General features: G+C 41.8%; 1 protein-coding gene across 1 annotated transcript in view; it reads right to left on the bottom strand.

Annotated features, from left to right (window-relative positions):
* Window positions 1-2,897: 2,897 nt before the first annotated feature.
* grk6 (G protein-coupled receptor kinase 6) overlaps window positions 2,898-24,366 on the bottom strand; it is a 39,370-nt gene continuing 17,901 nt past the window's right edge. The window contains exons 3-16 of the mRNA XM_070917802.1: window positions 21,950-22,062; window positions 18,235-18,312; window positions 17,071-17,171; window positions 13,439-13,531; window positions 9,860-9,923; window positions 9,427-9,567; window positions 8,227-8,417; window positions 8,110-8,147; window positions 6,052-6,141; window positions 5,691-5,899; window positions 5,228-5,365; window positions 4,649-4,786; window positions 4,406-4,540; window positions 2,898-3,895 (exon numbers count right to left, since the gene is read on the bottom strand). Coding sequence (XP_070773903.1) covers window positions 3,845-3,895; window positions 4,406-4,540; window positions 4,649-4,786; window positions 5,228-5,365; window positions 5,691-5,899; window positions 6,052-6,141; window positions 8,110-8,147; window positions 8,227-8,417; window positions 9,427-9,567; window positions 9,860-9,923; window positions 13,439-13,531; window positions 17,071-17,171; window positions 18,235-18,312; window positions 21,950-22,062 — 1,580 coding nt within the window. The 3' untranslated portion in view covers window positions 2,898-3,844. The remainder of the gene's footprint in view (window positions 3,896-4,405; window positions 4,541-4,648; window positions 4,787-5,227; window positions 5,366-5,690; window positions 5,900-6,051; window positions 6,142-8,109; window positions 8,148-8,226; window positions 8,418-9,426; window positions 9,568-9,859; window positions 9,924-13,438; window positions 13,532-17,070; window positions 17,172-18,234; window positions 18,313-21,949; window positions 22,063-24,366) is intronic.

The raw sequence follows: 24,366 nt of genomic DNA, 5'->3' as shown, positions 1-24,366 counted from the left end.
GAGAGACAGCACAGCAGTCCTGGTTTAAACGTCCAGCACTTCTGACTCCCCGATGTCCCCCTTCGACCTCTCAGTCTTTATAAAATCACTGCAGAGACTCCAGAGTTCAGAGGTCGGGGATAGGAGAGTGCAGGGATTTGTTTTCAGTCTCATCGTCCTCGTCTTCACAAAGAGAATCCACGTCCAGAGTTTTGAAGGCGATCGCACAAAGAACCACAGACAGGAAGTGAAGCTGACGCAGCAGCGGCATTAGCACATGTACAGACACATATAGCGAGTATAAAAAGAGGCGACTACAGTACCTTCAGACACTAAAAGGCACCTTGGATGGGAAGGACTTTGTCATCTTTGATCTTCTGTGGACAACTGGTTTGGCTTTCATAATCTTTCTTCAATAAAAAGCTAGTCGAGAGCTAAAACAAAGAGCAGACAGCGGGAGGAACACTGTGATGATTTATACAGAGAAACCTGAACAATGGATCCATCTCATGCTCATCAAAAGGCCCAGAATTCATATAAAAACACAAAAGAAACCAGTTTTAAAGTAAGTTCTGTATTTCAACACAGACTGTATTAGAGCTGCAGCCACTTGTTGATAAATCCATTAGTCGACAGAAAATTAGTCAACTATTGAACTATTTTGATGATCAATTAACTGTTTTAGTTGCCAAACTTCTGATGCTTCCATCCCCTCAAATGTCAGATTTTTATGCCTTTCTTTGTCATGGTAGGGAAGTAAATATCTTTGGGTTTTGGTTTTGGACATTTGGACAAAGCAAGACATTTGAGGACGTCCCCTTGAGCTGTGGGAAATTACAACATATTTTGCTATTTTGCAACATTTTTCACTAGTTTCTGGCATTTTATGGACAAAACAATTCATTGATTAATTGAGAAGTAATCGGCAGATTAGCCAATAATGAAAATATTCATTAGTCGCAGCCCTAGACTGTATTAAAACATACTTTCCTCAGCTACCTCTGGTGGTATCGAGCCATGAACTTGAGAGTCATTTGTCCAGCTCGGCCTCTCAATACAGATTATACCAAGTTCAAACTCGCATTCTTGAAAGTTTGAACGTGTTGAAGTAGAACTCAGAAACTTCAGTGTAGACTCTCTTCCAAATACAAACGTCAACCTTAAAACTAAACATTTTGGGAAATTAGCTCATTTTCTTCCTGGTCACTCTCAATCTGTCTGTTCAATGTAACAGAGCCAAGCTAGCTGTTTCCACCTGTTTCCAGTCTTTGTGCTAAGCTAAGCTAACCAGCTGCAGGCCGTAGCCTTATATTTAATGGACAGACAGACATGAGAGTGGCATCGATCTTCTCAGCTAACTCTAACAGGAAATGGATGAGTGTCGAACTATTCCTTTAACTAACCAGACCGACGCATTTGGCAGAAACAGATGTTACATTTGGACTCTTTAACATTTTAGAAATAACATATTATTCACTTCAGAAGATAAATCCTGGTCTCAGAGACATTAGTGTCTCTGGTAAACCACATGGTCCAGCTGTCAGGTCCTCGCATCTCGGAACAAACACCGAAGAAGAAATCTAAACGGTCATAAAAACCATCTGCAAGGCTCGATCCCACTAGAGGACACTGAGAAAAGATGTTTTCCTGCAAGTTGGATGAACTGACTCTTGCCATCGTTTATGGTTCACAACACGACCTCCCTTCAGCTTTGATAACAGCAGATGAAACGTCACTCTTTGGTTCATTTCGGACAAATTCTGCAAAGCAAAACTCCAACATGTCCAGACCTGACGGAGAGTTGACATTTGAACACATCCAGTCCAACATAAAGTGTGATTCGATATCATATCAAACAGCAGGAAAAGACTTGGTGTCAGGTTTCTGTTGATATCAGTCTACAGAAATAACATGACAGCTATTTGTACATTCAGAGGTATTTCATTTTAATAGCTTAAAATCAGATTCTTTGAGGAAGCCATTGACTGCAACAGGACCTGCAGTGATAATCGGACCAGCTTGAGTGACTCTGATCCTCTGATCAGCTCAGGATCTGGATGGACCAAACTTTGGACTTTTTTTTCTTGCATTGTTACGACCACACAGGAAGCGGTCTACTGGCGGGGCCAACGTAAACCTGCACAGGCAGGAAGTCATCCGCTCATGAGCAAAGGGAAGAAATAAGAGAGGAAGAGGAGGGAGTAAAACCATGGAAACACTGATGAATTCTACAGAAACCCTGAGAGGCAAGTGGAAAAACAAACTCATGTGATTTACTGTCTGTAAGTAAATTTATCATTATAAGTTAATTACTTATTTTCTGATCAGTTCTTGTTCAGCTGTTCAGCGCTGATGCAGTTTTGTGTTGCAGCTCAGTTTGAGTTCTTTCAATAAAATGTGTCTGAAAATCAACAACTGCTTATAAACTTTACACAACTAACAAAAGCCAAGGAACTATCTTATATATATAGATATTATATAGATATAATTAGGCTTTTTTTTTTCTGGAAAACTTAGATTTTCTAAGAAATGAGGAACCCGTAAAATAAAGCGTTACCACAAATGACTCGCTTTGCAGGCTCTGTCAGTCGGTCGGTCTACGAACATTTCCCCACCCTTTGTTGGCCAAAGTTTTGCCCCAGGAGGCTGAAATTTAGCATGAAGGTCAAGTGTGTTTCTGTTCATGCCAACTGGCGTTTACAGTGGGAGTGGCCTATAAGAAAAACCTCTTCACGGATTCACGTACATAGACAGACACTAAAGAACCAGTTATCATAGACCCCTGTAAGAAGCGTCATTGGACTGAGCAGAGTCCCCCCCCCCCCCGCCCCCCCGCAGCAACCACACCTTTCTATCTATGTTTGTGTGTGTGTAAATGCTTGAACGCGTGGATGCATGTGTGTTCATCGTCGCAGCTGTTGAGAATGTGCACTTTTATTCCAGTTGAATCAGCAGTATCACCATGATGTGTGAGCTGCTCCAAAGAATCCTCCCTGATGAAAAACACAAAGGACCAACAAAAAGGCACAAGCACACCGATACAAGCAACTTCATATAATAATCAGAGCATGAACGAGACTCATTGAACTCTCAGAGTTTCTGTAAAATACAACAGTGTCATCTGAACTAACTCTTTACAGCCACATCCCAAACGACTGGCACTGAACTGACGAGAGTCGAACACAACGAGGCGATTGTCTCAAGAGAGTCATAATTAAAAAATAAAAACACTTGATATAAAAATATCTGCAGGTGTAGACAGCGTCATGGCATCACCATTTCAAAACCATAATGTCCAAGCAAAAAGAAAAATCGCACGTTCAAAAGAATTAAATAGAAGAAAAACAGAAGTGAGGTCTGTCACAGCAGGATGGAGGCGGACAGAGAAGAGTGGTCACAGTGGATGAGCTGAAAATCACCGGTTCGATTCCCTGGACAAAGAGGGGGAAAGTAAAGAGGTGGAGGAATGCTCAGTCCTCCCTTAGTAACCACCGTCACAGTGCCCTCCAGCAAGGCACTTTTACAGCAGGCGATTGTTCCGGTGGAGCTGCTCGGCGGCCGGCAGCAGCTCCCAGATCAGTAACGTGGACACACGTGTAAGTGGATGAATGTGAAAGCAAAGCTTCCCTGGACACGAAATAAACAAACTAAAAAACAAAAACACATCTGTTCGTCTTCTGTGAGTTCCCGTCTCCTCGTTTTTAACATTTCACACCTTTTAAATAACATTAAACTTTATGGCTATGCTGAAAATATACATTCTGACATTTAGAGAGAGTGCTATCGTAAAAATACAAATGTGCAAAAGTTGTAAACAAATGAGATCCTGTGTGTGTGTGTGTGCGTGTGTGTGTGTGTGTGTGTGTCACAGCCTGGTGGGCTCCTCGTCACTGTCGCTGCAGTTACCGCAGCAGTCCTGCAGAGGGAGGCAGAGAGTCACTGTGAGACACGTTTGAAATGTTTAATGTAAAACGGCACGATTAGTCGATCAATCGATGAGTCCGTCGACAGGAAACTAATCCATAATCGTTTCAAGCAAAAATGTGATTGTTCCCGTTTCTAAAATGTGAAAATTAGCCACTTTTCTTGGTCTCGTATTATAATAAATTGAACACTTTTGGGATTCGGCTTTTGGTCGGACAAACAAAGACATTTGATGCGGTCATCACAGAAATATTTCACTGCTTTCTAATGTGTTATCGACCAAACAATTGATCGATTAATTGAGAAAATAATAAAACTAAAAATAAGATGCAGCCCTAGTTTAATGAACCTTTTTTTTGTTAATATTGTCTGTATCTGTCTTCTGTCAGATCAGTTGAACGAATGTCTGGTGAAACATTGGTTTCATGTTTTTTAAAGATCCTCTCCAGCGGGAGAAGCTCCTGACTGATCTCGAGCTGGTGACGATATTCAGTCCGCTCACCTGTCTGCCGAACAGCCGCTGCAGGAGTCCCTGTTTGGGTGGAGGAGACGGCTGTCCTCTCCAGTCCAGGTCAGGAGGAACCGTCCCGTCCTGGTAGAAAACATTCAGCTCTGCAAAACACTCCGTCTCGATCATCTGGAGGAGAGAAGAGCAAACTTCACTCTTTGCATCACACGCAGAGAGAGACTAACATCCTGCATATACACGTCATGTGTATCCAGCACATGTCTGCGTGTCTCTCACCTCGTCCTGCCAGGGAATAGAGACGCTGCCTGTGGACACTTTGCTGTAGAAGGACTCGTCTTTCGGCTCCAGCTCTACACCTTTCACTGTGGAGAACTGCTCGATGTCCAGCACGTCTTTACAGTAGATGGCCTGCGGCTGCAACCACACAAACCTCAGCTGCTTAGTTAACAAAGAGACTTTACTGAGGAGGTGATGACCTCAGTCTGACCATAACTGTACAAACATGTCAAGTCTCCTGGAGAGAATCCTTCCTGTTACAGAGACTGTGCTGGTTAATTATGCATGCTCCATATAATGAGCCTCAGTGACGTTCTTATTAATCAGATTAATTAACTTCCTGTGCTGAAGACAAGATTGAATTTCCAGCTCTCTATTTAAAAGAATGATCTCGTCACTTTGAGAAATGTGCTTGTTTGCTTTCTCACAAGAAGTTAAACGGACAGATTCAGCCGTGCTATCATTAATGCTACACCTGCACTAGTAATGTTATTAGTTCCACCTGTGAGTAAGGAGTCATGGTACGTTCCTGTGGTGGACGTGATGTCTGAGATTATAAACAGCATATCGTGGACTTACATCAGGAATGAAGGGTGCCTGCAGCATGCCGGCCTCAAGGCGTTTGAAGTTGATGGAGCGGAGGATGGGATGGGCTTTGACCTCAGAGGCTCCGCCCCCCTGGCAGCCCAGCCTCTCTGTGGGATCTTTGGCCAGAAGCTGGGGGGGGGGGGGGGGGGGTTCAAAAAACACGTTATAAACAACAGGAAGTGACAGAAAAGTAGCAGAAACACACAAGGTGCCAAAGACAGAAAATGGAACTGCATTTAAAAACGTATCTAGAGATCTAAACTCTACCTGGAGGAGACAGCTGCATGTTTTATATACAAAAACACTGATTCTTATGATTCCATTCACATCGTTGAATTTGCTGTGACATGGAACACAGGAAGTCTTTTTAAATAATGGAGCGTGAGTAGATGGCAGCTGCAGACCAGAGCAAATGAGAGAGAGAAGTGGATTTGGCCGCTCAACATCCACCCACCATTTTACAGAGGGACTTGGCGTCCTCGGAGAACTTGCTGGAGTATTCCTCCTCCACCTCCCTCACCAGCCGCTCCACATCCTCCCTCTTGATCTTCTTCTTCCTCTGCTGGAAGGGAGACTGGCCCTCGATCATCTCGTACAGCAGGCAGCCCAGCGCCCACCAGTCGGGGCTGAAGGTGTAGCGTTCGTTTTTCACCACCTCTGGAGCTGCAGAGGAGAGAGGGGAGGCAGCAGAGAGAGCATCTGTTGGAGCTGAAGGTGGTTTCAAAAACACAGAATCTGAAACCTTCAGACCACAATGAGACGTTTCGGTCTACCATGAAGATGTGGTTTACTGCTGGTCACTGGAGGTTACTTACCCATGTATCCTACTGTTCCCACCCGTCCCTTGATGGTCTGTCCCTCTGGAACATGAACCGCTAAACCCAGGTCTGATATCCGGATGTGGCCTAAAGACACAAACACATGCAAACACATCTATCAAGTCCATAAGATGTAAGACAATTCAGTATCAGTTACTTAAAGAGAAGATTCACAAACCACAAAGAATGAAAATATCCTGTAAATATTGAACATTTCATTTTTACTTCAAAATATATTTTCTTTAATCTACTTTTATAGCTTATAGGTGGCAAAGTAAAGTTCTTAAACAGTAAAAAATAGATCAAAAACAAACAAAGGTCAAGCAGGAAATCATCAGCAGATCAAACAGAACAAATAAACCTCTTTAGAGGTTTAGTTTAGTTTATTATTTGTCTTTTAAAAGGAATAACACACAAACAGTCACTGGGTTCCCCCACATCACCCTGAGACTCATATAATAGAGAAAATAAAACGGAGATATTTCCTTGCCGACCCTGTTGAGATTGTTCTTGCTGATTTGTGCAAAGCTGCAGAGAATTGATGTTATTATATCTTGTGATTCATGAGAAAGTCAGAGAGCATCATGTGTTGAGACCACTTCCATCAAAGTGACAAGCAGCTTCATGTTTGTTTCCTCTGATGTGCACAGGCGACCAGCAGACGTGCCTTCAGACGTCGGCCACATTATCTGAGGACATTCAGCATCTTTAGGCTTATTAGACGCATTAGTTTGTCTACATGAGTTGAGGAACAACACAGCTTTTTGTTGGACGTCCACATCTATTTAAAACAGTTCTGTTGTTTAAAACAAGTACTTTAAAACTCCAGTGTTTTTCAGTTTTGTTGCAGCTACTTTTTAACTTTTAACTGCTGTTCTCTTATTTTCAACCAACCAAACTCAAGTGCAGTCTAAACTGGATATTTGTGCATTTAATGGCTGTTTTGAGGGCGAATGTTTGTCTCAGGACTTCATTTGATGTCAAAATACATTCACACACATCTGCATCTGGGATTTTAATATCTTTTGTTTTTAATTAGGTCCAATTGTGGTGTGTGATTAAAGAGTTTCCTCTGAAGGCTTTTGGTTTCAGATTGTGCTGGACTCAGAGCGCCCTCTGCTGATGCACAGAGGAAACACAAACAGCTGACTCCTGTATAGCCAGAAGGATCTCTGTGTTCTGCGTTAAATACAGAAACAACTCCACGGGACTTTCATTCAGCACAATAATATGTAAAGAGTGTTTATTTATCTTCTCACCACAATGCTTTTCAAATAGACACTGAATGAAATGCATAACAAAGAAGTTTAAGCCATAATGTTCAGTGTGTGCAGGAATAATTTAGACTTTCAGTGACTTATGGTAATGAATAAATATTTAAGTATTAGGTATTGTGAAATTCTGTATTAAAGTTGAGTTTGCTCCTGTAAATCAAAGTCTGGCACTGTGGGCCTTCCCGCAGACAAAATGGAGAGAACTTTTAGCCTATATTTGTTTACATTTTGGCAAATTGGTACCATTAAAAGTATGCCGAATGAAATATCAGCAGCTCTTGTTTGCAGTGTACTCAGTGATGTACACACAAACATCACTAGATCCCTTTGATACGGAAGAAAACTTAAAAACATGATGATTCTCAAGGCAAGTTCTGCAGTTATAAGTGTCTTTTTTCAAAGCGGATTCATGGTAGTTTATTCAGAGATAATGATATCCTCGGGAAGTGTAAGTCAAACTGAATCTAAAAAACTGTGCATCATGTCTGTATGTTCAGATTTGACTGAGAGTACGATTCGGTTTTAAAGTACCTTAATTACCTCTATGAGCTGTTTGTCACAACCACTGTTGCTGCTGCAACTGCTGACAACAATAACTAACGTCCTGTTGTTTTTTGATCACCTGTCATTAACTTAAACGAGCCAACAACCCACAGAGAGGTAACAGCAGCTCTCATACTGACCACTGATTTCATGTTACAGACAAATACTTTTTAAAGGCCTTTAATCAGACTGTCTGTCGTAGAAGAGTTGAGACTTTTCCTTGAACGCTGCTACTCACCGTGGTCGTCCAGCAGGATGTTCTCTGGTTTTAGGTCCCTGTGAGAACAAAGAGGAGAGCCAATGAGACGAGAAGAGAGGAAAGACAATGAGACAAACGAGGTTCGAAGAGGCCGACCTGTAGACGATGCGTTCTCGGTGCAGGTCCTCCAGCCCGCAGCAGATCTCTGCAGAGTAGAAGACGGCTCTCCTCTCGTCGAAACCCGCCTCGCCCATGTGGTAGATGTGAAACTTGAGGTCTCCTCCGTTCATGAGGGTCAACACGAGGCACAGAGCATCCTTCGTCTCGTAGGCGTACGCTAAACTCACCTGGAGACGGAGGGTGTAACAGGTGTAACAGCTTCATATCAGCTGCTGAGACATTTAAATTACAGTGACGCATCATAATTATTAAATCTTCAGTTCAACTGCAGCCGTCATTACTCGTTCAATCGATCGACAGACAATTAATCATCAACATTTTGACTGTTTTGTTGAAAACGTCAAAAACATCAAACATTCTCTGGTGTCAGCTTCTCTAATGTGAGGATTTGCTACTTTTCTTTGTTTTATGTCATCGTAAACTGAAAATATTTGGGTTTTGGACAGTTGGGGTTAATATTCAGCTAACGACGACGTCGCCTGCACGTCCCCACAATCAAAAACACAACCTGCTGCCAACATTTCTAAAAAAACAAGTTGTGTTAAATAAAGTTGTCTTGAGTATTTTGACACTGAAGCCATGTCGAAGCCTGACAGACTCCTCAGGCCGGACGAGCCGCCTGACTGGAGTCCAAATCAAATAAACTTAACGAAGGTCATCTGGCAGAGAATCAAACCAAACCGGAGAGAGAACAAACCTCCATGTTGTCTTTTAATTACTGCAGTCGTTAATGTTGCAGACATCACGTCCGACTGACGCACACAGAGAGCAAACTCAGGGGGAAATACGTGAAGAAAGAAATGTCACCGGATGGTTATTGTTGAACGTGTTAAAGGGAAACACACAATTACGCCTTCTGAAAACACTGATGTTACAGGACAAGAGGGTACATACACCGACCTGCTGCCAGAAATACTCACTAGAACACCAAATGTGGATTAATCCGCTGCTGAAAATAGTCCACAACAAATGCACTATTTCTTTCTACAGTGAGCAGCTGTTTGAGGAAGCTACTGAGCGTTTGTGCCTCTTTGTGCTTTCTTATGTTGTTTTTGTTTTGTGATTCAAGTGTGACCTGGCTGCAATTGCCCATTGGGAGTATCGAATTCAATATGCGGCTTCAAAATCTGCATAAAAGCAGGTGAAACATCTTAGTAGACGTGTTGGGACGCTTACTACAAATCTGCTGTTGACTTTCTCCAGGATCTGTTTCTCATTGAGCGCCATGGACTCTCCTTTCCTCTTCTTTATCCTCTTCTTCTCCAGTTTCTTGCAGGCGTACATTTTCCCCGTGGCCCGTACCTGACACGCACACACCTGCAGCGAAAAGGAAGAGATTTATCTTCTTATTACTGATCAATAAGAAAGTGTTGTTGTTGCTGTTATCCCACCTGAGAGCACACCGGATGATCATTTAAGTTAAGGATTTAGCGTTTAATATCAGTGGAGAGAAATGATTGAGTTGTTTTATGTCACGGAGAAGATCACAGCAAAACTTTCATTCCAATCAATCACATTCAATTGATCCTATTTCTACTCGTCAATAAGGTAATTTGCTCTTTGTTTGTGAGTCATTCTGTTGTGTGTTGAGAAAAGTGAACGTACTCACCTCTCCAAAGCCTCCTTTTCCTAAAACTCTGTACTGTCTGAATGTGTTTTTCGTCACCGGTTGCCTGTCGGACACAAAGACAAATTCATCTATAAACACACGCTGCAACACAAGAAAAGGTCCAATGAAGACCAAGTTGCAGTTTAACGCATTCACAATAATGATAACAGAGCCGTGCTGATCCCGGGATCACTGGAGAACTGGAACCATGCGGTGCTGCCTTTTAGATCCTGTGTCACCCTTTTCTGGCCTCCAGAGGTCCCGACTCACCCCTGCATGTGCAGCCTTCATGAGCCACGACTCAGCCCTGTTCAGGCTGCTCCAGCGTCCAGCCTGAGCATTTGTGTTTTGGCTCACATCACTTGGGTTTATTTATGTCTTCATATATGATGAAAAATCCAACTCTCAAGCTTTGTTTTGTCTCCTCAATCTCTTTACAATATCTAACAAGACCCTGACTGCATTCAAAAGAATGACCTGGTATTTTGGAAAATACAGGTGAACAACTTGCAGGTGTGTCAGATGGTACACACACACCTTAACTAGAATCTACTGCTTCTCCGTAAACCACCAGTTGGCCTGAGACCAGGGGCAGGACAGGACAAAGTCCTTCCTTTAGCCCTCCTGCAGTCCAGAGGGCGGTGCTAAGACACCTGAAGCTTTTTGATAACAACCAGAAGAAGAATATCTTACGGTTCAGTTACAACAATTAACAGCCAGCAATAACGGCTAGCTAGCTAACAGCTATTCATAAGCTAACACACGGGGGGTTATGTGCCACACTATTTCTTGGATGGGCGCAGTGGCTTCCTGGAGTCTCCGCTTGTTGCCTAGCAACCTCACGTTTTGTAGTTTTTACACTTAAATTATTGTACAGATTAAACAAAGCAGAAATGTTAATTATTATGTTCATTATTGAGCTTTCGAGGTGCAGGTAGATGGATTTTGTTACAGACAGAGCCAGGCTAGCTGTTTCCCCCTGCTTCCAGTCTTTATGCTAAGCTAAGCTAACCAGTATTTAATAGACAGATATGAGCGCGGTAACAATCTTCTTAACTTCTTAACTCTTAGCAACAAAGCAAATAAGTGTATTTCCCAAAATATCAAACTATTCCTTTTAATGAGGTTTAAAGTTGTGTTTGTTTGTTTCTCATCCTCTCTGTACACACGTCTCAGTCTTTTTCAGCTAATGACATCATACAGGTGCTTGTTAGGTGTGGATCCTGCTGTTGCTAGGAGACAACAGACGTTTTGGACTCCCTTAGCAACTGGAGACATCCTGATGGACTGCTGGACAGTCAGCTGTGAGAGTAGCTTCAGCCAACTGTCCACTGAAACAAAACAATTCTTTCTTATTTGTTTGTTGGTTTATTTATTTCATATTTTTATTTATTGGCTCTACTCTGCAGTCATTTCTCCTGCTTCCGGACACGTCTTGCAACATCTCTCAGTCTAATGTTACTGCTGCAAGAAAGCATTTTTACTCCAATTATGGTGGTGGTTTTCATGCTTGTACTGCAGCTGAAAGATTAGACATCCGTGGAGGGATTTCAATGACCCTGTGGTTTGTGAAAACTTGTCTAAACCCCACTGGATGGACTGAAAAATTCGAGGTCATCAAGTTTACGCAGTTCCTGGAAAGCTGACACATCAGGCCTGATCGTCTGTATTTACGTCACTAAACGCAGATCGCTGTGGACGGATCGTCCTCCCATGTGGCTTGTCTCAGCTGATCCTTGAAGAACAGTTTAACCATCAAACCCAAACACTCAGTCCTCTGCAGGATACAAAGTTTGTTTACGGCATCACTGAGGTTTTTAAAGTGGAGTCTGGGAACCATCGGAGGTCCCTGATGGGACACAGACTCAGACAAACTTTCTCTGTCTGTAAACAAAGCTGATAAAACTCATAACAGCTATTATTGTAATGATAGATTTATTTTACCACCAACAAACGTCCAGTGTGACGACGGTTGAATACCAGGAATTGAAATCCCGGGTTTTTCCTGGGAATTTGGGATTGTTAGCAGATGTGTATTTGTGTGATTTAACTGGACTGCCTTTTCAACTACAGCAGTTTCTTCCAGTTTCTTCTCATGCTGAACTGGAAGTCCAACTGTGAGACAACAAACGCTTTAAAGTAAAGCTACGGTCACATTAAATCTGTCTCCCACTCACTTCTACTGCAGCCGAACGACGGACAAATTCAAGTGTGCATTTCCTGTTTCAGTGTCATCATCGGGTCAAAGTTCACCTTTGTGCAGATGTGCTCAGTCGGCCAATAGAAACACTGCTGTGTTCCTGTTTCTTCACCATGTTTAGAATGAGCGCTGCCCCCTGAAAGTTGAACATTCGAATTATCACTCAGACAGTCGACTGAGTCCAGCAGTGTGTTTCTGGGGACATTTCGGTCTCCAGAAGAAGCTGCAGAGTGAGAGCTCCTCACCTTCACGCTGGAGGCAGCTGCCCGGTTCTGCTTAGAAGAGGTGAATTTACAGCTCACAGCAACTTCATACCATCTAGTCTCTGGCTTTTGTTTGATATCTAGTGTCGACAAAAAACATTGTTGCACATTTCTGATCAGTTGTTAGCGTAGTTAGCACGCATTAGCTCGGAGGGCTACATTACATTACTGAACGTCCCACCAAACCCCGTTCAGAAATCGGACAGTTTAATAAAGCACTGCTTGATAGTTTATATAAAACGAATAGTCGAATATTAATTTAATTAGATGATTTCTCTGCAGAAACTGCTTGTTTCATTCACTCTGTGATATAGACTGGCAGCGGGCTACTCACATAGTGACAGCACAGAGCCGGAGTTACATCCGGATAACTTCTAACATTATTCTGTCTGACGTGCAGTCGCTACCCTAACCCATTCGTTCATAGAGAGGGTCTGCGGTGGAGATGATCTTCGACAGTAACCACCAGGCTGAATGGCTCTTCTGTGTCCCTTGATGTTATTTATGTTACAGCGACTCTATCTATGTAAATTTATTCAACACGAATGTGTGAAGAGCTTTTTCCTCTGTGTTCCTGGGACTCACTTTCATTGAAAGCTAGCCAAACAAGCTTTTATATATCTGCTGCTGCTGCATTTAAAACAGCAAAATTTGGATTCCAGACACCAGAATTACCTGCTGCGCCTCCTGCATCACTCTGCCCATAATTACAATAAACAAAGCCTTCTCAGGTTTTATCTGCAACACAGTGGAATCACTTGTTTCTAACCTTCAGGCAACGACAGCAGCCGGCTCTGAAAGGCACCTCTCCTCCACTGAACTGTGAAACTTTGCAGTTGAGCAATTTCAAACTCTTCATCTTGAAATATGTAACAGTGACATCACTCTGAAGCTCATGGATTGCGTTGTTCTCACCCCCGTAACCCCGAGCAGACGAGGACACTGGGGAGAGGAAGGAGCGAGGCAACTTGCTGAGCATGTTGTTACTGGTGCTGTGGTGGAGTTTAAGGCCAGTGGAGCCTTTAAAGGAGCCGTAGTGAGCTATTAAGTGGTCTGTGTGAAAAGAGATTAAGCTGATGCACATAACAGAGAGAGGCGGTTCGTGTCCAACCTTACCTCTCCAGCCATTTCCACTGGAGGAACCTGTTGTAGTACATGCTGTCGAGGTAGTCTGCGAAGGGCGCCACGCTCAGGTAGTCGTGGATCAATCTGGAAACAAGACAACAAACAGCATCTGAAGTTATTTTCAGCCCAAAGAAGCTGCAGCGGACACCAATTTAATGTCCATTTTAACTTTAATTTTTCTTATTTACACAAGATTCTTCACAGTTAGTTGCTTTTAGAGCTGAAGCGATTCGTTGATTAATTGATTAGTCTCTGTACAGCTATTATTTCAGCCGCTCCGATGTGAGGATCTGCTGCTTTTCTCCGTCTGTTTAACTGAATATCTTTTGGTTTCAGACTGTTGGTTGGAGACCAACGCTGCATCTTTCAGTATTATCTGACTCTTTATTGTCTAAACAACTTGGAAAAGTAAACAATAGATAATATCATTATTATTTTTCACTCAGTGAATTATATGTACAGTGTACAGCTGAAACTATCTATAAACTATTTTGATCATTTAAGTTATTTTTGTGTCTTATGTGATAATGAATTAAATATCTTTAAACAAGCAATTTGAAGATGTCATCTCAGCATTTTCTGACATTTTATAAACCCTTTTCATTTTCTGTATAAACGTTTTTCTCAATTAATCAGTGACAAAAATGATAAGTTGCTGCCCCTGTACAGTCACTTTATTGTACTATCAACAGCAGAAATTTTGAATTTGTTTTGATAAAACCAACGAGGTGTATATCCATGATAAAACGCAGTGTAACAGTTACACAAGTGGAGTCAGCAAAGTGATTCTGATTTTGATGTTGAAGTTTGCTAACAATAGCTAACATAAGCTAACATTAGCCACCACAAGCTACAGGTCATTACAGACCAAAACAAAAGGCTTTTTTTTTACCTAAGAATTCATTTGTAGGAGGACAAATATGTTATTTCTTCTTCTTACATTCTGATTAACTTCACTTATATTAGAATTCACACGAGACATTATCATCTTCTCTGAATTGGAATCAATTCACAAAATCAAAAGTAGTTTCTTGTATAATAACAGTATCATAGCTTCAGTGTGTCCACAGAACGGAAAAGACAGAACAGTTTCTAACTGTGATGCTGGAGGAAGGAAAAGAAATGTAACCAGCCCAATTTCAAATGAATGAATGAATTTCACATTTAATAATCTTCTGAAAAGGAGCTTAACTCAGACAACATGCTGCCTTTAGCTTCTCACTGCACTGAGACAAAAAGGGAGGATTTACTTGTGTTGTTAGTCCACTAACACATGATGAAGGTCGCTGTCTGACTGAAACACTGACGGACAAAGAGTCAAACAGAGAGGGAATGTGCAGTTTACTGAAATAAATGAATTAAGATAATTATTAGAAAAACATTACTGGCAGGCTTTTGGAACAATGTGAAGTGGTAATATTTCGACATATAAAAATATAAACACTTGCATCCCGTTCTGCATGACAACAGTGTTTAGTTGTTGAAAAAACGAGAAATGTAAAATATCAACAGACTTATCATCTAGCATCTAGACAAACTAACGTCTTGTTCTTGAACAACAAACTGGCCTCTGTGCTGCCTCACACCTACGCAACAAGCATGAGCAGAGCTGTTAGAGGATGTTACTCAATGTGTGAGTTTATACAGTGAACAATGAACTCTTCCTCATCGCCAGCAAGTGAAGTGTTTCTTTCCCTCCTGTGTGTTTCCCTATTCTCCTTAATCCTGACTCATTTAACCGTCCTCTTGATTTGAAGTGTTTTGCATTCCAACCACCATTAAGAGAGTGCTCTCAACCGTTAACTTCATCATTTAGGAAATACTGGAGCTCAAATCTGGTGTTTCAAAAGCAATGCACCTTTTTGAGTTAGTAAATGATACGCACAGTCACTTTATTCTGCTAGTATTTTCCTTCATCATTGTGCTTTATCAATTGATTCTGGTGCCAATCTGTAGTCAACAGAGGCGTCGCTTTTGTTCAACAAACTGCTACTAATACTAACATGAACCAGAGACATCAGTCAGTGGCAACGGTAAATCATCAGATGGCTGCTGAGATAAGACTGTTTCCGGGTCCTCGCGTCTCCAAAAACTACCTCATTTTGTTAAATCGACCACATATCAAAAAACGAAATGGCTGATTTTTCAAAACTTAATTTGGTGACACAATAACCGTAAAATGGCAATTACAACTTTAACAGAGTCTGGCTCAAATATCAAATTATGATGGATTAATGCACAGTCCATAATAACGGTAGTATAACAAACTGTATTGTGACTTAAAATCATTGTTTCCTTTATAGATGCCAGATACGTTTTATAGTTAATGTTTACTGCATTACTACTAAAAAACAACACTGTATGTTACAGTTAATGATCTTATTTTTGACTGAAGATCAGTCAGAAAAAAAATATATCAAATTATTTTTTTTAACACGAAAAAAGATATTAGCAGTTACTTAGTCTCGCAGAGCCAGACCTGTCTCCACTCCAGAGACAGGTCTGGCTCTGTTTTTCTTTAGACCAATCACAATCGTCTTGGGCGGCGCTGAGCCCAGGATGCAGAACGCAAAGCGGTAACGCGCAGATAGCGGAGGGGATTGTCTGCAGGTACAGCAGTCCTCTCAGGCTTGTCGCCTCTAGTTGATGGAAAAATGCATGCTGGGATACTTGTCCACACAAGTCGGCTCCAAAAGCATCCTCATTAAAATCTTTTGGACTGTTCTTGGCTCACTGAATGCAGACTCTGAACTGGGACAGCATCCGGGCCGTGGCTGATTCGTCAGTCCACGAAAACACAAGTCCAGACAAGAACTCTGTAAGGTGTTAAGTCGCTCTGGGCCAATCAGAATCCGGCACACGTGGAGACTCGAGTCACAAACAATTAGTTAACTTTAACGGCGGTTTTAACACCAATAACTCAGCAATGAAGTAACAGTGACTTGTGACTTTAAAGACTTGAGACTCTGCCAAAACCAGGAGCAGAGACAGAGCCCACATTCAGGTTAGTGTTCATAAACAAGCGCCCGGCTTTCAATGCATGATTGTAGTGGATTTGCCTTAAAGTGTGCAGAGAACAGAAACCTCACAGAGAGAGAGACGAGGGTCGGGGTGTTTGGAGATAAGAGCTAACACTGATCACTGACACTCTTTGTGTGGAGGGACATGGTTTGCCTTCATCTCGTGTCATAAATTTACCACAGAGTATAATATTAGGACACTTCACACTGACTTATTATAAGCTGTGAGGTAATGCATTCATTGGACAGTTTTGGTGATGTCATCCTGCATCACCAGCACTACATGGAGCCTCGTGGGGATTATTTAAGTATAGCATTTAAAAGAAAATCACAAAGTTTCACATTTAAAGCCTCAATACACTCTTCTGTAAATCTTATCTCTTTACATTATGGTGTGATGGTTCTCTACACTGCCAGGTGTGTAACTGTGGTGGGGAATATTGGACCCATTTTACGTTAATTAATTTAGCCAAATATTTAATTAATTAGGTTATTTTAGTCTAAAAATATTAGAAATCCAACATGTGTAATTATAGAAAGTAAACAAATTTTCACATTCCAGAAATAAGACCACAGACTGTCTGATTCCTTATCTGATCTTACTTGGTACAGTCCTTGAAGAGCTCTTTGCAGGCGTCCTGCTGCAGCCTCTCGCTGCACTGAGCCATCATGGCCTCCTCCACCTCGGGCACGTGGTCCTCCGACTGCAAGAAAACATGGAGTCCAGGTAAACACCGTGACTCAACCCCGACAGCAAAGTCACAGAGGAAAGCTGGATAAACTGGGTTTAAGACGGTGCTTTGAGATGATTATCCTCAACACTCTGCACACTTCTGCATGTTCAGACTTGTTTGAACACAGAGAGTCGGAGTTATCAGGAGAGACAGAGGGACACGTCAGCCTGCTCAGGACTGCAGAGATCAAGCAGCAGCAGACACATTAACTTAATAACAATGCAAATTACTGAGCATTGTTCCTGCGCTTTTGCTATATGAAGTTAATCTTTTAAGGATCATATTCGTAACTTTACATCTCACCTTGATGGTGCATTCAAACTCTGTAAAGTGGAGGAGTGCTGCAGTAGTGTAATTGATAATAGAATAGCATTATTTATTTTCTTTATTACTTTTGTACGTTTTTGGGATAAAGGATATTTTGTGCTCTTTATTTTTGCTTGAATTCAACTGTAAATGCAAAACTGAACTGTGCTGTATTTCCACAGGTTCTTTATTTTATTTTATTGTGTACACAGATATCAGAGTGTTCTTGAATGCAGCATCAGGAAGAGTTTTAAAGCAGTCACATGCAGAGTGCCTTTCATATAAAAGGCGTGTTGTTAAAGGGATGGGTTATCTATCTCAAGGCACAGTTCATGTTTTTATTTAATTATTTGGCGTACATTTATAACATTGGCAAAATACTTTTACATAATGAGAACAAGTCAAGGTGTGCAGGTTTTTTAGATGAATGCCAGCAGCTGCCCAGAAGGTTGAGCATGAATCTAAAAAGTGATGGTGTTATTTGGGAAATAGTCTGCAGTAATTTAAAGTGTCCACCGCTGGTAGTGAATGGCTAAAACACACAACACCATCATTATAATCCTTTAAAGCTGCGTTAAGAAAGCGTCAAATGACAGCAGCCGCACATCTGGCCCCGCCCAAATCTGTGATGTCAGAACAGTCCTTGAAAAGGACAGTACTGAATGAAGGCAGTTTTCTCCGCAGGGAAACATAGAAAGTGACAGAGGTCCATGAAGGCAGCAGCTACCTTTGGGTTGAAGTATTCGTCGATGAGTTCTTGACCGCACTCCTTCCTCTTCTCATCCGGAGTCACTTCGTACTCCGCCTGCAGGAAAACACGTCGAGACTTCATGACACAAAAGTCGAAATGTTGATCAAGACTGAACATAAACGTAAAGCAGATTACAGTTAGTAAGTTAGTATTAATGTTTCTTTATAAAATATGCATATAAACTGTTTTCAAAACCATTTTTGAATCAAGTCCTCAAGAAGTCACTCGGGGAGTACTTTTACAAAACAAGACTTTTAACAGCTGCATTTAAACGCCACATAGTGTCTGAGAAAAGACCCTGCCCTGCTCTTTTCTCTTGCTCCATGTATCGGGAAGTGTTTGTGTCTATGAGGATCTGATCTGAATAGCCCCTCAGATACCCAGTGAATCTGCCAGTTACTCCAGTAACACGTCAGTTGGATCAAAGCACACACATTGTTCTGTCGCTGCCGGCTACAGCTGAGCAATGTGGTTAAAATATTCGTTTTAAGTCTTTATCCAATATCGACGTATATATACGTGTATGCAAAATAATGAAACAATAGTTCAGTGTGCAAAACAAAAACTTGAATGACTTGTTTTGTTTGTTTTTAATTAGCTTGGAATAATTCATTTGGCATTTTGTACAACGATGACGTATCATTTCATCGTGGTGAAAGTCAATGAACGATAATACTGAATGATTGTTCAGCTGTACGTCTCTGTGTGTCCAGTGGAGGCCTCTCAGAAAACCCAATTTAAGATTTAATTGAGGGGTTTTGGGAGGCCGGGTCCACACCCTGCAGTGCATGAACTGACTGTCCCTCCTCCCCCTCACATCATCCATCCCTCTGAATGACTTGCAGTAAACTGAGCCTGACTGGAAAACTCCAAAGTGCTTTCTCTCCGCTCTCACAGCGAGAGTCTGTAAACTAATGCTAAGTGACAGCGGAGATGGTTCAAATCTCATTTTCCCTCTCCATCTCGTTCTCTCGCAGAGTTCTCGGGGAAGAGACGGGAAGTGGTTGTGGGGTAAAAGAGAACATAATTGCTTCGTATGTGCGCTGCGTCCACTGGACGACTGAAAGCTGTAAAGCAGTTTGGCTGCTGGTCAGTCAGACTGGAGCCTCGCTGTCTTCACACAGACGGACGGATGGACGGAGGGACGGACGAGGTCTACATTAACCTCTCTGCCTCCGCTCATCACGGTCGATTGATCGACGGACATACGCGACAGGACGGCAAACAGAACAATAACCCCAAGTTCAACACTTCACTCATGATCATGATGCTGTCTGACCTGAAGTATCAGAATATTAGCATCAGACTTTTAGCCACGTTAGCAGCGAGGATTTAGCGATGGCATGGAACATAAGCTGATATTTTTATATATTTCTTCTGGATATTACATTTGAAAAAGAGGGCTGTAATATATGTATGTGTTCACAACAGCCGATTATTTTTGAATGGAGAGAGATGCGTTTAAAGTTTTACAGGTTTACACAAGTGAGGGATTCAATTATGCTTAATTAAAATAAAGGTTTTCACTTTTCAGTGAAATATCTCTACATCTGCTGGATGGATTGGTACTCAGATATTCATGGTGCCCAGGAGATATTTCCCTCTCTCCTTTCCTCTAGCGCCATCATCAGGTCAAAATCTTACTTTCTCCAACATTTTGGTTTTACGACCAAATACCTGCAGAACTGACTCTCCCATCAGCCTCAGCGGCGGCATGCTAACACGCTAAACTAGGACGGCGAGCATGGTCAACATTATACCGGCTAGACAACATGTTGCAGTAGCATTGTCATCGTTAGCATGCTGACCTCACAGAGCTGCTAGCATGGCTACAGACTCATTAGTTTACAGATAACTGGTATTAGAAATAAATAGAAATCAGTAATAATTCTACTGTATCTCATGTTTGCTAAAACAGTTAAAGAGGAGACACCGAACTGATGAGCCATCTGATGTCTGATAACCATGTGTGTGTGTGTGTTATTTTGCTCCAGTGTGACCAAAAACAGGCAAAGAGACTACAAAGCAGCAATTCACAATGTGTGTGTGTGTATGTGTGTACAAGAGTGAAGGAGGAAGAAGGAAACTGCCATTTATAATGTATCAACTGTGAACCCAAAAGAAGCAAAACAGCATCAATGAGACCACACACACACACACACACACACACACACACACACACACACACACACACACACACACACACACGGTGGGAATAAAACAACAGTTTGACTGAAACATTCCTCAAGTGAGCAGAGAGAGCAACGAGCCGTTCACTGTGACAGATGAGGTCAACAAAAAGTGTGTGTGTGTGTGTGTGTGTGTGTGTGTGTGTGTGTGTGTGTGTGCCTGCGTACAACATGGGAGGTAGAAGAGGGCGACACACACTGACGCAGTTTTCTCTCCAGAAGTCAAGAGTTCCTGTATTTCATTAAACAGATATTAAACTCGACTTCCTCCTCCTCCTCCTCCTCCTCCTCCTCCTCCTCCTCACTCCAAACTTCCAATGTTGGAGACATTTCAGGATAATTAAACTTCCTGCATCAAAGGCCCTATATGAGAGCGAGCTCACCAGTTTACTCCAACTTTAAAGGGTCAGTTTGAATATTTTCCCACTCACCTCTGGTGGCATCGCATGCACATGGTTTTGGTTTTATATGTGAAGGTTTTCAGGTATCTGTCTTTAAGATTTCTGTACAAAGGAGATTCATTGAGTTTAGTTTAGTTTTGACTTCAGGTAGGGGTGCCTTAAAAATATCCCTATACCTTGATCATACAGGTGTCAGATGGCTCATGTTGGGAAACACCGATTTTGTAATTTAGGTATCAGACAGACAAAATCAAAATCAGATAGACAGATCAGAGCTTATACAATGATATCAATATATCAATAAGGTACAAATCCAAAATATGCACATATGGATCCATGATATCAGAATCAGAATCAGAATATTTCACGTAATGTCCCAAATCAAGTATCTGCTGCCTGAGAAAACAGTTTTCCATCATGAAGTGACCCTTTAAGGCTGCATGTTGCTATTTTAATCATCTTTTATTCCCTCATATTATTATTTTACACTCTCGTCCCGCTGACTTTTTCTTTACCAGGCAAACAGGTGGTAACTTTGTTCTGCGTTTTCTGTCTTTTTGTGTTTATTTTTCAAAGGAATTTAGGAAACTCGTCCCTCGCCATCTTTTCGTCCATCCGTACCCTCTTTTACATCATATCTCTGTTTTTATTTGACATGTGCCTCCCTCGACCTCACCGCAGCCTGAGCTGAGGAGGATGGAAAACGAGAAAACACACTTTTCTCTCGTCTTATACACTTTCTCACACATACATACACACACACACACACACACACACACACACACACACACACACACACACACACACACACATCCCTCCTCCCGTCTATAACAGGAACTGAGAGGCATTTCAAGGAAGAAAGAACCCCCCCCCCCCCCACACACACACACACACACTTCTTTCCTTTTGTCTTTCCACACTAGTAGTCATGGAAAAGGGCACATGGGACAAAACTCTCCAACCCAAACACACACACTTCCAGGTACGAGACAAAACACCCCCATCTCACACACACACACACACACACTCACACACACCCCCATCTCACACACACTCACACACACACACACACACACACTCACACACACACTCTCTCCTTACCACAGCGTCCAGGAACTTGACGCAGCGTCTCAGTTCGGGTCGAGTCTCGCAGAACTGCCTGAAGAGTAATCGTCCGATTGGCTGCCGCTCACAGAGGCTGCTGTAGTCCTTTTCTATAGAGACAAAGAGACGCTGTTGTTTAACGAAACTAAACAATAAAGTTACGTTTCAATTCAAATCCTAATTTCAGCAAAATAAAACATGAATGAGTGCATCCTTCCATTTGCTTCATAGTAGAGCGCCTCTTCTAACCTCTGTTATGATATTTAATATCCACACAGGCAAAACTACAAAATAACTACGAAAACACGTGAGCACAACATACAGAAGGAAAAAAACATACTGTGTGAAAAGAATCAACAAAAACACCCGACACCACGTGGCGAGACAGACAGAGACCACCGATCGCTGACTGTTGCGGGTTCACTGTCTGTTGATCAGTTCACTGATTAATGAACTCGTGGTTTCAGCTCTAGTTTAATCTGTTCCTGCACAGTTTCGCTGTGTGATGTATCGCCCGGTTCTGCTGCTGAACACTTTGATATCTTTAGTTTCTTCCAGCTGATTCCAGCTCTGAATCTGAATTTTCCAACATAAAAACAGACAGTTGCTCTCTTTGTGCTGTGATGGATTTGGTTATAGTACAGTTGGTGCTAAAACAGTGGTTATTGTTTTGGGTTTCTTGTAGTTGCAGTCAGGATCAGCGGCATCGAACCTGGGCTCAGTTTGACCTCCTGATGTTTCTCATCTCAAAAGCAGAACCTGCGACAATGGCGACACGTTCCGCTGCATTACATTGAATTCAGTTCCTGAACTGGAAACGTGTCATGAGACATGAATCATTATCGACCTGTAATTACTCACAAAAAGTCACTGAAGACGTCTGCTGTTCAGACTGTTTTATATAACGTTTACCTGAAGACTGACTGGACACTTTAACATCCAACAGAGTTACCAACATGACTGACTGAGATGAGCGTAACTGAAAATAAAAGTGAATGACGTTGACACATTTTATAATCAAATATCAGCACACACAGCTGCTGCTGTTAACACACACACACACACACACACACACACACACACACTATGACAAAGTTTGCATTGATCTGCATTCTCATTCACAGGAACATTTTCATCAAAGATGCAGAACTTACTAAACTAAACTAAGTAACTAAAAGGTGAAAGAGAGAAGAATAACCAGTGAGGAAAGATTTAAGATTTTGTCTCGATGTTATTTTAATGCTGTTGAAACAATAAGAAGCCTTGACATCCACACACTTAATCCACAGTTGCTGGGGAGGTTTCAGATATATATCTGGGGTTGTCGAGTTCATTTGACCAGCTGTGCTTCAGGACAAAAAAACAACACCAAGGAAACCAAGGATTTGCATCTGTGACTCATGTGGATGCAAAGCGACTCAGGAGGCTTCATGCACAAACAAATGTGATTCAGAGAGGAGCAGAAAGGCCGGAGTGATTGAAAGAAAAGAGCAAAATGATTTGCAAAACCTTTCAGTCAGACCAGACTGACTCACCAGTCAAACCATTCTCATCTGTGTGACCCAGTATCACATGCAGAATCTCTAAGGGCTTCACAGGCAAAACCCCTCAACACAACAATGGGATCATAAGATAACACATGTTTATCTCTATGACCAACTGCTAACAGCACTGGAGCTAAACCACATGCTGATGAGAGGGAGGGAGGGAGGGAGGCCCGGAGGCACTTTGTGGAGTTAAACAAACTTCTACTACGTCTAAATTCAGTGTTTCACATCCAAACACACTGCATGTGTTCTTCAAGCCAAACGAATGTGTCCAATTCATTTCCTCACAGAAAACACTTGCAACAAGCACATTTGCATATACAATATTTTGTGTTTTATGGTATGCATTACTTCTGCATTTTCAGTGTGTTTCGTATCACCTTGTGTGCTCATGCACAAGTACACCATTGTGCATGATAAACACTCCTCCATTAAGCAGCTAATGGTCAAAAACTCCAGAGCGTCTCACTTGCACCTGAGTCTGGGTCTCTGAAGCCTGACATTCACTTGTGCATGCATATACATGCTGATATTTATTGGTAAATTACTTAAAATTAATAGTTTCTGGCCTCCACTCAACCTGCACTCTGATCACAAATACTGCGTTTTAATACAGTCAGACTCTCTTTTTTACACCTTTTTCTGTTTCTGTAGTCAGAAAACTGAATGAGTATGAAATTTGATCACAGTTTATAAATACCTGTTAACCTAACAGTCATTCCCAAGCTGCTGAGCTGCAGTTAAAATCATTATTTTATGATCACGACATCATCATTCAAAATGAAAATAAATGCAGGTTAATGGGAAAAGGCTGTGCTGAGAAACGGTCTGTAGAACCATGAAGTCCTGCACACTTTATCAAGGACA

The sequence above is a fragment of the Enoplosus armatus genome, chromosome 13 (assembly GCF_043641665.1).
Source record: "Enoplosus armatus isolate fEnoArm2 chromosome 13, fEnoArm2.hap1, whole genome shotgun sequence".
NCBI lineage: Eukaryota > Metazoa > Chordata > Actinopteri > Centrarchiformes > Enoplosidae > Enoplosus > Enoplosus armatus.
The sequence above is the reverse complement of the archived record's forward strand: the minus strand, read 5'-3'. Positions and strand labels throughout refer to the sequence as shown.